The sequence below is a fragment of the Plectropomus leopardus genome, chromosome 17 (genome assembly GCF_008729295.1).
Source record: "Plectropomus leopardus isolate mb chromosome 17, YSFRI_Pleo_2.0, whole genome shotgun sequence".
Classification (NCBI taxonomy): domain Eukaryota; kingdom Metazoa; phylum Chordata; class Actinopteri; order Perciformes; family Serranidae; genus Plectropomus; species Plectropomus leopardus.
In genome coordinates this window covers 23,487,662-23,500,820 of record NC_056479.1, presented here as the reverse complement: position 1 = coordinate 23,500,820, position 13,159 = coordinate 23,487,662, and the positions used below count along the sequence as shown (strand labels likewise).

At 39.3% G+C, this 13,159-nt stretch overlaps 1 protein-coding gene across 1 annotated transcript; it reads right to left on the bottom strand.

Annotated features, from left to right (window-relative positions):
- Nucleotides 1-6,430: 6,430 nt before the first annotated feature.
- Nucleotides 6,431-12,198, bottom strand: LOC121957050 (cytoglobin-1-like). Its single transcript, XM_042505555.1, has 4 exons — nt 12,092-12,198; nt 11,862-12,004; nt 7,313-7,544; nt 6,431-7,165 (listed from the first exon to the last, which is right to left on the bottom strand). The coding sequence occupies exons 2-4, from the start codon at nt 12,002-12,004 to the stop codon at nt 7,001-7,003; spliced, it is 540 nt and encodes a 179-aa protein (XP_042361489.1). The 5' UTR covers nt 12,092-12,198; the 3' UTR covers nt 6,431-7,000.
- Between the last annotated feature and the right edge of the window lie 961 nt (nt 12,199-13,159).

Here is a 13,159-nt window from a genome sequence, read left to right as displayed (position 1 = left end):
TTTTGTGGATAACTATGATGAGGGAGAGCTTTTTTGTGTCATGCTTTATATCAATATGTAGAGCTTATTTAGAGTGCACTGAAGACCGTGAAGAGGAAGTTAATCCTTTTACTTGATCAAAGAAGAAACAGCTGAAAAATACAACTCCAGTGTTTATAGAGCAAATTGATTGTAAAGCAAAAGTGTGGGCAAAATTTATGTATACTTTGACGTTCACTGTAATGTCAGTCTACATACTATGTAAACTGAAAGATGTATGTACTCTTTTGAGGCAAAAGGCATTGCTAACCGCACAGGATGATAACAACTATTCAACCAAGTATGAATCATCAAGAAACAAAATGATCAGCGAAAACTACAAAAAAAAAGGAAAGGAAAATATTTCACTATTGTTGTTACAATAGAAATGTAATGGCATGTCCAGTTTCCCAATCGTGCCACCTCTCGATCCACAGCACCTCTCTGCACAAACACAAAGTAGTGGTTTGATGAGAGGGCGGTGATGGGGCTGCAACAGGGGGCTCAGTTCGTGATGAAAGCAGGCTCCTGCTACCAAGATCAGCCGATAGCAAAATTCAATTGCAATAGCCAGGTTTCACCTTTAGAGGGCAGTTACTGTGCATATTTAAAACACAATATGTAGAATTTGAATTCCTTGCACGCAGATGTTAAGAGTTAAATGTGCATCAATCAGCACCTCCATTTAATACCCATATATATTGCTTTTCAACTGAAAAAAAGTGGTTTAGGGGTTTAATTTGTTCCTACTGAAAATGGCATAACAATTGGTGATCAGTACATTATGACTTTTGTAGGGCTCGAAACTCAGTGTTTAGGACTTGTCAAGCTTGACCCGAGACTTGAGTAAAACGACTTGAGACTTACTTGTGACTTGCAAAATAGTAACGTCTATTCAGAAATACACAACTGCACACAAATCAAATGCATCCCATTGCTTTATTTAATCAGTGGGCTTCTCCTGTGAGAACAACAAAAACCTCTGAGGGTTTACAGAGTGCTTTGTCATATGACTCCTGCCCCTTTTTTTTAAATAAGAAATTAGGTCACTTAGGAGATCTTAAGAGAAGCTACTCTTTAAGAAACATCCAGTCAAAGCTCATTGTGTCGTCATACACACATTTAACACAAATCATTTCATTATTTTAAAGCAAGCAAAACAGGAAATCAAAGAAATGAATACTGCTTGTTTTTTATGCAGAGGCACATATAACATGTTAATCACTTTATATTCTGATCATAACTTTGAAGTGACTGTAGTATAAATTCAGTTTTAATGACTTTTGTCAGGCTTCATGTTCCAAGCTGGAATTGACTCCAGAATTTACTCATTTGCTGTTTCCTGTTTCACTGATTAGAGCATCTGCAGGACAGATAGGGGGAGGCCATGATCAAAACAGGCGTTTCTGTTTTCATAGAAAAATCGTGGGAGTCTTGGCATAAGCTGTCAAGTGCAGATAAATGATAGTCTGATCAATGACAGAAAGCAACAAAAAACATTTCCTGAAATCTCTCTGTGCTATAGCCAGGGCAATAAGTCTTGATAGCAGAGGCCGCTGCTGAGAAGAAAAAGGAAAATTAATCAGGGTTTGTGCTGTAAATACACTTTTTTTTGTCATTTGTTTTTTGGTTTATTCTAAATATAGTAAACGACAGAGCTCACCTGATGCTCACCAGACTCGAGATGATGACTCTAGTCACGTCTTCAGGGGATAGAGCAAAAAAGTCAACCTGTCATAAATTAGGGAAATAATCACAAAAGAATAAATCACCATGACTCAGCTGAATGCACTTTTCTCCATAAATATGATTCAGACAGCAAGTGAAAGATAGCACATCAAAGTGATCTGCATGCCGCAGTTTGGTCCAATGTTCAGATAGTTTATGACTTTATAGTAAGATCTTGTTGGTGCATTAAGCAATGTGGTTGTGTGGAGGTAATGTATTTATAATAACCCTCCAAAGAGATGATGGATTGTTGTTGTGCCTCTGAATCATTTAGCATTAGCAGCATAGACGTAAATACTTAAAAGCTAAATGTGGGGCAGGCATCTTAGCTCTTTATGCATCTGTGCCTCTGTGACATGCTCCACTGCTCCACTTTCTCCCCTTGTCTTGTAGCCTCCTCTGTAAACCTCCCCTAACACACTCACACTCACACACACACACACACACACACACACACACACACACACACACACACATTTCCACGTTAACTGTCTTTGTCCATCTGGATGTTTTTCTCTCTCTTCTGTTGCCTGCAGTAATTCAGAGTTCTGGCAGTAATTTTGTTTTGAATTTACACCAGGATTCAATTTTAAATTCTATTTTTTTAGCCTGCATTCTTGCTAAAACACTGCCTAAAACACAAACACTGCCTGTCTAAAATAAGTTTGTTGATGGTGAAGTGCAAAGTTTTTCTTCTCAAATGGGTACTCTGGTTTTACATATGAATATCAACAATCAGTCACTCACTCGTCATTGGTTGTATAATGTCTTTTGTGGCTCTGGAGGAGCTTTGTCATGTGCTAGAAGATACCCCTTTACAATCCATGCTAGACATCCATGTTTTTTTCACCTGAATCCAGGTATGACTATACAGAAGTTAATATGTGCATACTTCAAACTGCTGTATTATACTATACTTTTATGTTGCATATATATATTTATTTAACTTTTATATTTTTATATATATTTTTTATATTATTTTTATTATTATTACTATTTTTTTTACAGGTTTACACAGTGATCTACTGTAGCATGAAAATATGTGTACTACTGTGGGTTTCTTTTTTTTTTTTTTTTTGCTCATAATGTGATAGATAAGTATATTCAAAAAATACGTAGGTAAGAAGATAAAACCAAAAAAAAAAGGAAAATCTTCAGAGATGTCATTGGAATTTAATAGGTCTGTTTATTGTTGTTTTTCTTTGATGTACAGCCTATTTTGTTATGTCAGGGTGTATAAACGTTGACTTGACAGTTCCCATCTTGCCATTTATGTCCAGTACATATGTTCAGTGCTAACACATGAAGTAGCTTGCTCCACAGAAATGCTTACTGAATGTAGTCTGAATCACCCAATACTAGTGTTCTTATCTGAGGATGAGGTTATCTCAGCTGGGGCCTGGAGCTTTTTGACAAATAGCAATAATGCTTTATCTAACAGGCCCACTATTTCCTGATAATTCCTGTAGTGGTTTTCGGGAAAGAACTATATAAATTGGTTGTAAATAGTCACAAGCTCTGAAACAGTTGTCTGGGTTGAGATTGTTGTCCTGAGTCTAAAAGCAGATGTTGAGTTTCAGAGGAACTTCCTTAAAAACACTACATTAAAAAAAACAAGTCTATAGCAGCTGATTATTAATTTAAACTTTATTTTAAAAATAATCTTTTATATGTGGTGTTCAGATGACCATTTTACACTGATTCAAATATTCAAACAAGCAAGCCATTGGAGTTAATGTAGTGAAAGTTAAACACTGTCACAAATCATATTTTATTTGTTAAAGAAATTACTGAATAAGATCCATTAAAAACAAACAAACAAAATAAATGTGTCATTAAAAATCCTGTTTAATATCCTGGAGTTTGGAGAACATGTGAGTTTAACAGGCAGATAATGCTATCAAGTTGCATGTTGTCAGTGCCACTGTTTTTGGACACACTAGGCACTTAAAGTCAGGCTGTCTTGGCCTCTGCTGCTTGGAAGTGCAGTGCTAAAATCACGCAAGCACCCCTTTAAGGCCCCTGTGGCTGTATAGTACATTTGCTCAGTCTGTTTTCATTGACTTTATTGCTTGTGTGTCCTTACCCCGTGATGCTCACTGTTGTCATTTTTGGGTTTCTGCTGCTCCATTGCTCTTTGTATATGCCACGTCTTTCTCAATGGCCTCTTTCTGCCTGTGAAACACATAATACTCAGTATTAAATGCTCCTTCGTGCCTTCTTGAGCACAAATATCTGCAAACAGTTTGGTAAAGGAACCAATTAGAAACAGAGATTTTCTGTTTATTAGCTCATAATTGTGTAAGCAAGCTGTTGCCGTGCTGTGCAGTGCTGGAGCCTCCTGGCATTGTTTGCCGTTGCTGTGTGAGTGGCTGAGCAGAGCCGGGAGGGCTGAGAAGATTGCACTTTGAGTCAATTAGCAGCCATGAGCTCAAGAGCTCTGATGCGTTCCCCTCTTTTCATCCCTCCATTAAAAAAGAAAACCTGGAATACACTGTTGTTATGTATCGAGCCACTTAACCCGCACACTGTTGCTCAAGGCATACCCTAAAATAATCACCGGAGTGATTTCAAATCAATGATGCAGATAAGTCTCACCCTATCTCCCTCCACTTCCCCTGACATGAAACAGACTTGCACTTTATGTTTTTTTGTATCTTATTTTGTGGAAATAGAAATATTTTGCTTGTATTTATTTTGTGAAGTATTTAATGCTTTTCTCACAGGCCTCAAGCTGTTGATTTTGTCTTTTTTGTCATGTACGGCTGTCTGAAACCAAATCTTGTCAAAAAGTAGTCTCTGTTTCATAATTGAAAACACAGACAGATTTTCTAATGACCACTGTTCTTTCGTGCCTACTAAAAACTAAAGTCAGTCAACCCAGTCACCATAATAAATGTTGACACTGTACATCTCTACAAACAAAGGACATGTGACATTTGTATGTTTCATATGTAGCAGATATGTTGAAATTCTATGTTTAAATTTTCAGTTTTAGGTTGTGACAACATGGCTGGACATGTCACAGACTCTCATTGAAATTACCTGCTTTTGTTGCTATAAACATGGCTGAAAATATCCCAAACTGTCGTAAAAAATACCCACTTTTGTTGCTTCAGACATGGTTGGAAATGTCCCAAAATGTTTTTAAAAAAATATTTGATTTGGTCGCCACAACCATGGCTGGAAGAAAAGAAACCAGCTTTTGTCACTACAAACATAGCTGGAAATGACCTGACCCCTGTTAAAAACCATTTCTTTTTGATGCTACAAAAGATTGGAAATATCCCGATCTCAAGAAAAAAAAAATAACCCAATTTGTACAAACATGACTGCAAATGTAATAAGATTTAGTTATAAAACATCCATTTTTGTGGTTACAAACAATAATGGAAATATTACAAACTCATGAAAAACACCCACTTTTGTCACTACAGAGATTGCTGGCGATGTCTTAATCTCGTCCTAAGTAATACCTTTTGTTGCTGCAAACATGGCTGGAAAGATCTCAAACTCTTATTTAAAGATACCCACTTTTGTTGCTACAAACATAGAAATGTTCCAACCGTGGTTAAAAAACAACACAAACTCTTGTTATGAAATACCTAATTTGTACAAACATGACTGGGAATTTCCCAAACTTCATCTGCAAAACACCTGCTTTTGTTGCTACATATATGGCTTGAAATGGCCCAGACTCTTGTAAGAAAAAAACACCCACTCTTGTCTCTACAAAGATGGCTGGAGATGTCTCGACCTCTTGTTAAGAAAGACCTTCTTTTGTTGCTACAAATACAACTGGAAATGTCCCAAACTTTGATTAAAGAACACCCACTTTTGTTACTTCAAAATGTACTGGAAATATCCTGAACGCTCATTAAAAAATACCCAGTTTGGTCACTATATACACTTTCTGACCACTTTTGCTGGTCTTGAACAGTGGTCTGCTGCTGCTGTCTGCTGCTGGATCAATACTCACGGTTTGATTTTGTTGGAGAAATGCTGCCGCAGGATGAGAGCGATGGTGGTGAGGACCGCCAAAGTGGTACACATGGTCCCACCTCCGAAGATCCCCTGCCTCAGGACCGATGGTGGTTCAGAGCACTGAGACTTCTCCTTCCATTGAAAGGCTCGAATGGTAAAAGGTGTGGTGTAACAATCTGACTATTTCTGTCTTTCCTCTTGGCTCCCACTCATGATTGGGGAGATTAGCTCAAAGGATTAGCTAGGATCAAGGCAGGACTAGGAGGTAAACAGAGCATGCTGTGTGTTTCTATTCTGAATTCAACCCACCTCGCCCCCCCCCCCACGCCAAGGTGCAAAAACAGCCCCGATATTGTGGGTAGCGTGTCTTTTCAGTATTAACTGATAGATACCAATGAAAGTGTCGTAAATCTGGATCAAACTAGTATAGTGTTTATTTAGTATATAACAAAATGTAAGAGCATAGTGGGATAAATGTGTGTAAAAATAGTGACTTCCAGCAGCTTATACTTAGCACTGCTGACTCAAAGAGAGAATAAGGGACCAGTAGGCCAAGCGAGACAGAGGAAAGGTCTAATTATGTCTACACAGAAACGCAGGGGAATCAGATCAGAGCAGATGTAAGTTTAAAAGGATTGAACATCGTGGAAGTGAAATCACTGGGTTATCTTTGTATTTTTTATTTAAAAATTGGGTTAAATACAGATATAAAGGTGAGTTTTAATGAAAAAAAAGTACAATCATCACAATTAACTGTTAAAAATGTAAAAATGTCCTCTTAATATCCCAATAAGTGAACACAAGGGTACAGGCTGATAAAAGGAAATATCACATGATATTTAGAAAGTATTTACATGGCAGTTTCCAGATATACACATTTGGAAGAAGGCACATCCGAGTCAAATGTGACCTCTTGTCCACTGTTAGGTTTATATGTGCATCTTTGCTAGGTCCTTTTAACAGTTTGGTCCTTCACAAGAGTATTGTAAGAACTTTAAGACTTTCTTTCTCTCTCTCTCTCTCTTTCTCACTCACACACACACACACACACACACACACACACACACACACACACACACACAAAACCAGTTAGCCATAAAAAGGGCACCACACCTGTACTTATCATACTGTATGTCCCATAGCTCACAATTATCTTAGATTATACTAAACTGTTTTCCCCAGATACATTGCTTCCCTTCAAACGTCTTATGAGGCCCCAAAATGAGAAGTGTCTGAGAGTTTGTGGTCCAATAAATCCAGATTTAAAGCCTCACCCAGTCGAGGTTGAGTGCTTAGTCCAGCCCACTTCCTCATAGACGGCTGTGATGCCGCAGTAAGCCGTAGCGAAGAGTTTGGTCCACGCTGCAGCCACCTCTGGTGTCACGACCTCTGAAAACTCTTCTCCTAGGACTTCCAGTATTACACCATTCAGGATCTGGTGAGACAAAAGAAAATGCAGCAAGTGAGACACTTTGAGGTCACAGGTCGCATTAACTAAATAATATTTATTATTTCTTTTACTAACCTTTCAAGCTAATGTCTGAGTGTTTGTTTGTGTCACTTACATTCACACATGCTTTACCTTAAAGTACACAGGTTCCACCTTGTGTCGCAGTGCGTGAGCCTTGCCCACCAGCTTAAGCACTGAGGCCACCTTATCTGCGTTTTCGAGGCTCTCCACCAGCGTGTTGAGGGCGTTCATGACTCTGTGAGCATGCTTCCTAAACTGGGCGCTCCTCTCCAGCTCCTCCGGCTCCTCGATGTGCTTGAACTGGCTGAAGTATTGCTTGGATGAGGGGAAGTTCACAAACAGCCTGCAAAAAGAAGGGGAGTCAGAGTAAATGAGAGATATGAGCAGCTGTTGTGAAGCTCCGCTAATCTCATCGCCCTTCAGCCTGCACCAGCTCAGTCCTGAAAACCCACGTTCATTTTTTTTGGAGCTGCCAAGATAGCGTGAGTAAATATCAGTACTGACATGAGACTGCTGCATATTTTCCCCGTTAAATGTTTGCTTTAAGCTAATATCTTGGTACTGTGTGTATTACATACATTTGAAAAGAATTTAAAAAGTAAAGGAAAAACAAGGCTTAGGTACAGATTTCGGGAGGGATACAACCCCTTCAACATATTCAAAGCATATGTATTTGTATCCCCCAATGACAACATCAAAGTAGCAGAGGACTTTTATGACAAACTGATACAGAAAAGGCAGAAGTCGGTGCAAAAACATCACCACAATGCAGAAAATTAAGTGTTTGATGCTCTAAAGTTTCTGGTGGAGGACCTCCAAAGACGCCTAGTCGTGTGTCCACCCAAAAGTGAAGACGAAACGTACGCCCTTGCACATGTGCATTCACATGTTGCCCCTTTTTGCCTGTTGGCATAAGCAGTTCATCAGCTATCTTTTGGCTCATGTCAGGGGCAGCCTTGTACATTGTGTCTTGACACAGGGTGTCAGTGGTAAGGATTAGGCAACAAGATCAGCATTGGCGAGACTAATAACTCATGGCTTCTGAACATGATCAACTGACTATTAAGTGGCTAAAGACTGACATGACAAAATAACATGTCAACTTTTGGTTTTACATGGGACACAAACACCAGTTCCCTGGGTTAGTGTCCTGTGCTTGCTGGACCAATCCCCCTCCTCTCCCATCCACCTTAAACAGACATATCATCCCACAATCAAAAACACATATTTTTCCTCTTACCTGTAGTGCTATTTATCAGTCTAGATTGTTTTGGTGTGAGTTGCTGAGTGTTGGAGATATCGGCTGTAGAAATGTCTGCCTATATAGCTATATAGCAATTGGCTTGTGGTGCTTAAAGTGCCAAGAAAAAAAAACATTTGAATGACTAAACAGCAATGTCTCTTTCCATAAATAATAATGCAGTTACACAAGATAATCCACATACCTAGTTGTAAACAACGCCTGCCAGCCATAGGAGGAGGCATGCATCTACTGCTACCTCACCTAGCACCACTGAGCTTGCAAATGTTACAACAGAGCAGAGGAGGACGCCGTTGATGTTTACATCTTGTCGTGTCACAAGCATGAGCCTCTCGTCCATGAACAGATGCACTCCTAGTTCTGTGTGGTGGTAGTATTGGCCAGTGTAGTTCAGGAGAAAAAAAAATTGTTCCTACGTGAAACTGCTCACAACAAAAAAATGTATTTTTTCGTGGTTTCAGCACCACAAGCCGAGCGCCGTTTAGTTCCATTATATTGGAGAGACGACAGACATCTCTACAGCAGGTATCTCCAACACTCTGCAACTCACTCCAAAACAATCTAGATTGACAAATAGCACTACAGGTAGGAGGGAAAAAAGGTATTTTTGAATTAGGGGTAAACTGTCCATTTAAGCAGATTTTTGCACTCTTTATACTACGTCAGTTGCTCTAAAGGTGTCAAATAATGAGCATCAGATGCTGTGGGTCACTGCCTGAGGGACATTTTTTGGACGCCCTGGGAGTGAGACCAGACTGGACCAGCCGATACAACCAGCTGTAAAGTTGATGGTCGTAACTAAAGGTTTAGAAACTAAAGTCACTAAAGCAGGTTTACAAAAATAACATCTTTTGCAACTCTGCACTTTGTGTAAATGAGCACAGTATTTATATAAAAGCATATCTTTTAGCCTTTGGATTCACACAATCCTCCTTGTTACTATATGTGGTCCCCACTAGTGAAGCTGTGGGCTCAGGCGTCTGTCTGGTTCTATGGGCCCAGGATCTAACAAAAGGTGAAACATGCTAATTAGAGAGGGCGAGATGAAGAAAATGACTCCTCAGGCTATCATGAGCACTCTTGAAGCTGCTTTTCTTTTCACTGTACAGTTGAGAATCATTATTACTGCAAAGGCAGCTAATACTGTATGTTTCATTTGGCATAAATATTATTTTTGTATCGAGTTCTAGTCTTATTTCTTTGCACATCTTGCGCTTTCTGAGAACAAATACTCAGTTCAAAGACATTTCCTTTGATTTATATCCTGGTTTGACCCTCAGAGGTATCATAAAGAATTAGCAAAGAGGAGCCTAAAAACTCCCCCCTCCCACAGTCTGGGAAGAGGGCCAATGCATCTGGTTGCTGGCTGTCTCAATCTGATGTCCCATCTCCCAATGTCTCTGCAACAACTTGCACAAAAAGGAAGCAAATATTTCTCTGTCAGCTCTAAAGCATATGGCTTGATATTAGTTTCACATGTCAGTTTAAATGTCTGAGAAGAGAGGAGATGGAAGATGGTGTCTTAATCTGTCACCACTGGGTGAAAGGCTTTTGCAAGAGCAGGAGCAAAGTATGAGGAACCGTCGTGTTTAATCTTTTTTTCTTGTAATTGCATGACCTGTGGTTGCATATAAATAGCCTCATTAGTATTTCATATGGACTCTTAATCCCTCCTTATCTGTTCTTCAACTGAAGAGCTGATTCCAGACAAAGTTTCTAATTTCAGACGGCATCATAATTTGCCACTTTGGATCTTTAAATCTAAAGGACATTTAGTCTGAGGGATTTAAGGTGACATTGAGGTTCAGGAGAGTGACAGCAATCTGCTCTTAACTGCTAAGAGGAGAATTTAAAACGGTCCTGCTTATCGATCAACCCTCATTCCTCAAATTCTTGAAGGTCGTGAGGTCTTTGTGAAGGAATGTGGAAGTAGAAAATCAGGGGAAATTGAGTTAAATTGGGTTTTAACAAATTTATCATAGAAAAATGAGAAGCAGGATATTGATTTGTTTTGTTAACCCTTTGAAACCTGAGTCAGCATCTGTTTTCTGCGTTCAGATGCCTTTTCACAAGCTATTGGACCCTTTGAAACCTGAGCTAATGGGTTTGAATTCTTTCTAAAATTTGGGGTGGAGGCAACTTAGTAAGAAATGTCCCACAAACTGCAAGAAATTAGTGACAAGAAAAATGATCAAAAAAGGGGAAAAATGAACAGAAATCTTTACTTACAGTTATAATAGTTTTATACTTAAAATTATGCCACAGAAAAAATATATAATGAAAACTTTTTTTTAGCATTTTTAAAGGTCATTTTCTTATTTTTTTTATTTCAATGTTATTATTATTAGTTTTTATTTATTTACTTTTTTGGTGGCTTATTTTTAGGAAATGTTATATAACTTATATAACTATATAATCTAAAAAAACAAACATTATCCCACTGATGTTTGCTGTACAGGTACATTGCATAGTGCATTTTTGCTAACCTCCCTCTCAACTTTCACGCCCTGCAATCAGAAAGGATTATAAAACCACGCTGTGTCATGCAGCGAATCTCGTCACACGTGAAAGACCGTCAAAGCCTTCACACCAACATTTCCCGAATCCCTGCAGATGGCTGTTTTTAGAACCGTTACTTCTCGCTGATTTCAGAGTAAACATTACAGAGAGATAACAACAGGGGTGATAACAACGGCAGGAGCCCTCCATTAGGATCACATGCTTGCCTTGAAATGTATAAATGACTAATGAAGAATGTTCTGCAACACTTGCAGTGATAGACATTGCAATAAAACTGTGGTTGAAGGGAAAAGAGGGATGTTTTTAAGGTCTGATGCTGCTGCTGTAGGTGGCCCCAGGCCCTTTATACAGGCATTCAAAACATTACTTGAGGGAGGAAACCCTGAGGGTGCCAAAGCTGTCTGACTGATGGATTATAATGTTTATCCTTTGCCTCCACTATTTCATAAATAGGATTAAGAAAAAGGAGGAGAGGTGAGAATATCATGCACAGAAATACGACTGAGTTCCTGTGGAGAGACTGCAACTTGTAAAGTCTTGAATTTAGCAGCTGAGGGAGGATTTGTGTTGATTTAGATAGATATATTTGCAGTTTCTGTTGAAGAAAAAGCATCAGTGGCTCCCAGCAGGTGCAGTTATATTACTGGGGGGGGGGGGGGGGGGGGGGGGGGGTTAATGCAAATTTGACCTTATCAGTGGTGAACTAATTCAAGTTGCAGAAATGAGGAGAAAATTGATGAAAAGTCCCAATATAAGCATATGCAGTTTTGTGTGACATGCAACCACTGATCAGTCCTCTTCCTCCTAATTACACTCAGCATTTATATCCCTCTTAACCATTATTATATCTTCAAACATAAAACTGAGAAAAAGAAATACCTGACTAGTATGGCCACCCCGACATCATCACAGTTCTGGTAGACTTTTGCCCAGGAGTCCTGGATCATCACCCTCTCCTTGTCAGTCAGCGGGCTCGGTCGCTCCAGGTGGTCCACCTCTCCCTCTCCCTGCATCCTCTCCATCTGGTAACACAGTAGTGCAGAGATGAGCACGTGCAGAGGAAGGCAGGGCTGATGATGATGAGTACACCCCCACTCCCTCAAAAATACCTTTATGTCTTGTTTGGGTCTTTTTTTTGATGAGAGAGAAAGAAAATCTGTTTTCCCTTCCCCCCCTCTCTTTTCCCCAGTGAGAATCTTTCCTCTCCACCTCTGAATCTCAGCTGAGCAAGAGTGTGAGTGAAGAACAGGCGGAAAAAACACAAGAAACACACGCAGCAAATGAGGAGGAGCCTCTGTACTCTCTTTTACACTCTCCCTCTCTCTCTCTTTCTTTCTTCCTCTACCCACCTCACCTTTGTAGGTGGTGTTTGATGAAAACATGATGAGATAGGAAACAAATCCTCAATAAGAGCGTCAGATATGTAATACATGCAATAGATGCGATGTAAGATTATGACGTGGGAATAAGATAAAGGAGCACACACTCTGACCTTTTACCTCCACCCTTCCAGACTATTCAGGAGATTAACCTGTAATAATGAATTTGTCACAAAGCCCTGCAGACGTAAATGTAGAAAGACAAATTAAACAGTGTGACGTCCATCAGAAATAGGGCATGCGTCGATTCATTTGTTTGTTCTGCACTTCTGACAAGATTCAGATTATATGAGCGTCTAGTTTGTCATTGCTCTACCCTTTTCATTATATGCACACACCCTCTGGAGAGCCACACGTTGCGATCTCTCAAATGCATGCATTTTCCACCTTGGTTGTGACAGAGGTTATCAGCGGGAATGCATATCTGGCTTGTGTTGTCACAGCTAAAAACTTGACAATGTCTTTATTCAAGTTTTAGGGCGAGTCAGGCAAATGAGGCCAATTAGCCAGGAATCTGTCAAAGGAGAGCAAACACAGGAGTAGTTAACAGTAATCAAATATTGCAAGAAAAGCTAAGATTAAAGTGATATTTACTGCCTGACAAGGGAGGTACAATGTACATTAGGTGTCAACAACGTATGGCTCCATGTTAAATATTGACAGACTCCTTGAGAGTATACCATTAACAATCAAGTTGGTGAACAAAATGTGCTTAAGGTAGACACATCTCATAGTTGTGGGAATTATCATGTCTCAAATATTTTTAAAAAATAACCTTTGCAGGCACATGTGCCAGCT

Bases quoted from the DNA above. Each gene is read 5' to 3' on its own strand.
- LOC121957050 (XM_042505555.1), bottom strand. From the start codon at position 12,004: ATGGAGAGGATGCAGGGAGAGGGAGAGGTGGACCACCTGGAGCGACCG. The intron at 7,545-11,861 runs GTATTTCTTTTT...TTCTTTTTGCAG, and splicing joins GGGGTGGCCATACTAGTCAG to GCTGTTTGTGAACTTCCCCT. The intron at 7,166-7,312 runs GTAAAGCATGTG...TTGTCTCACCAG, and splicing joins TGGAACCTGTGTACTTTAAG to ATCCTGAATGGTGTAATACT.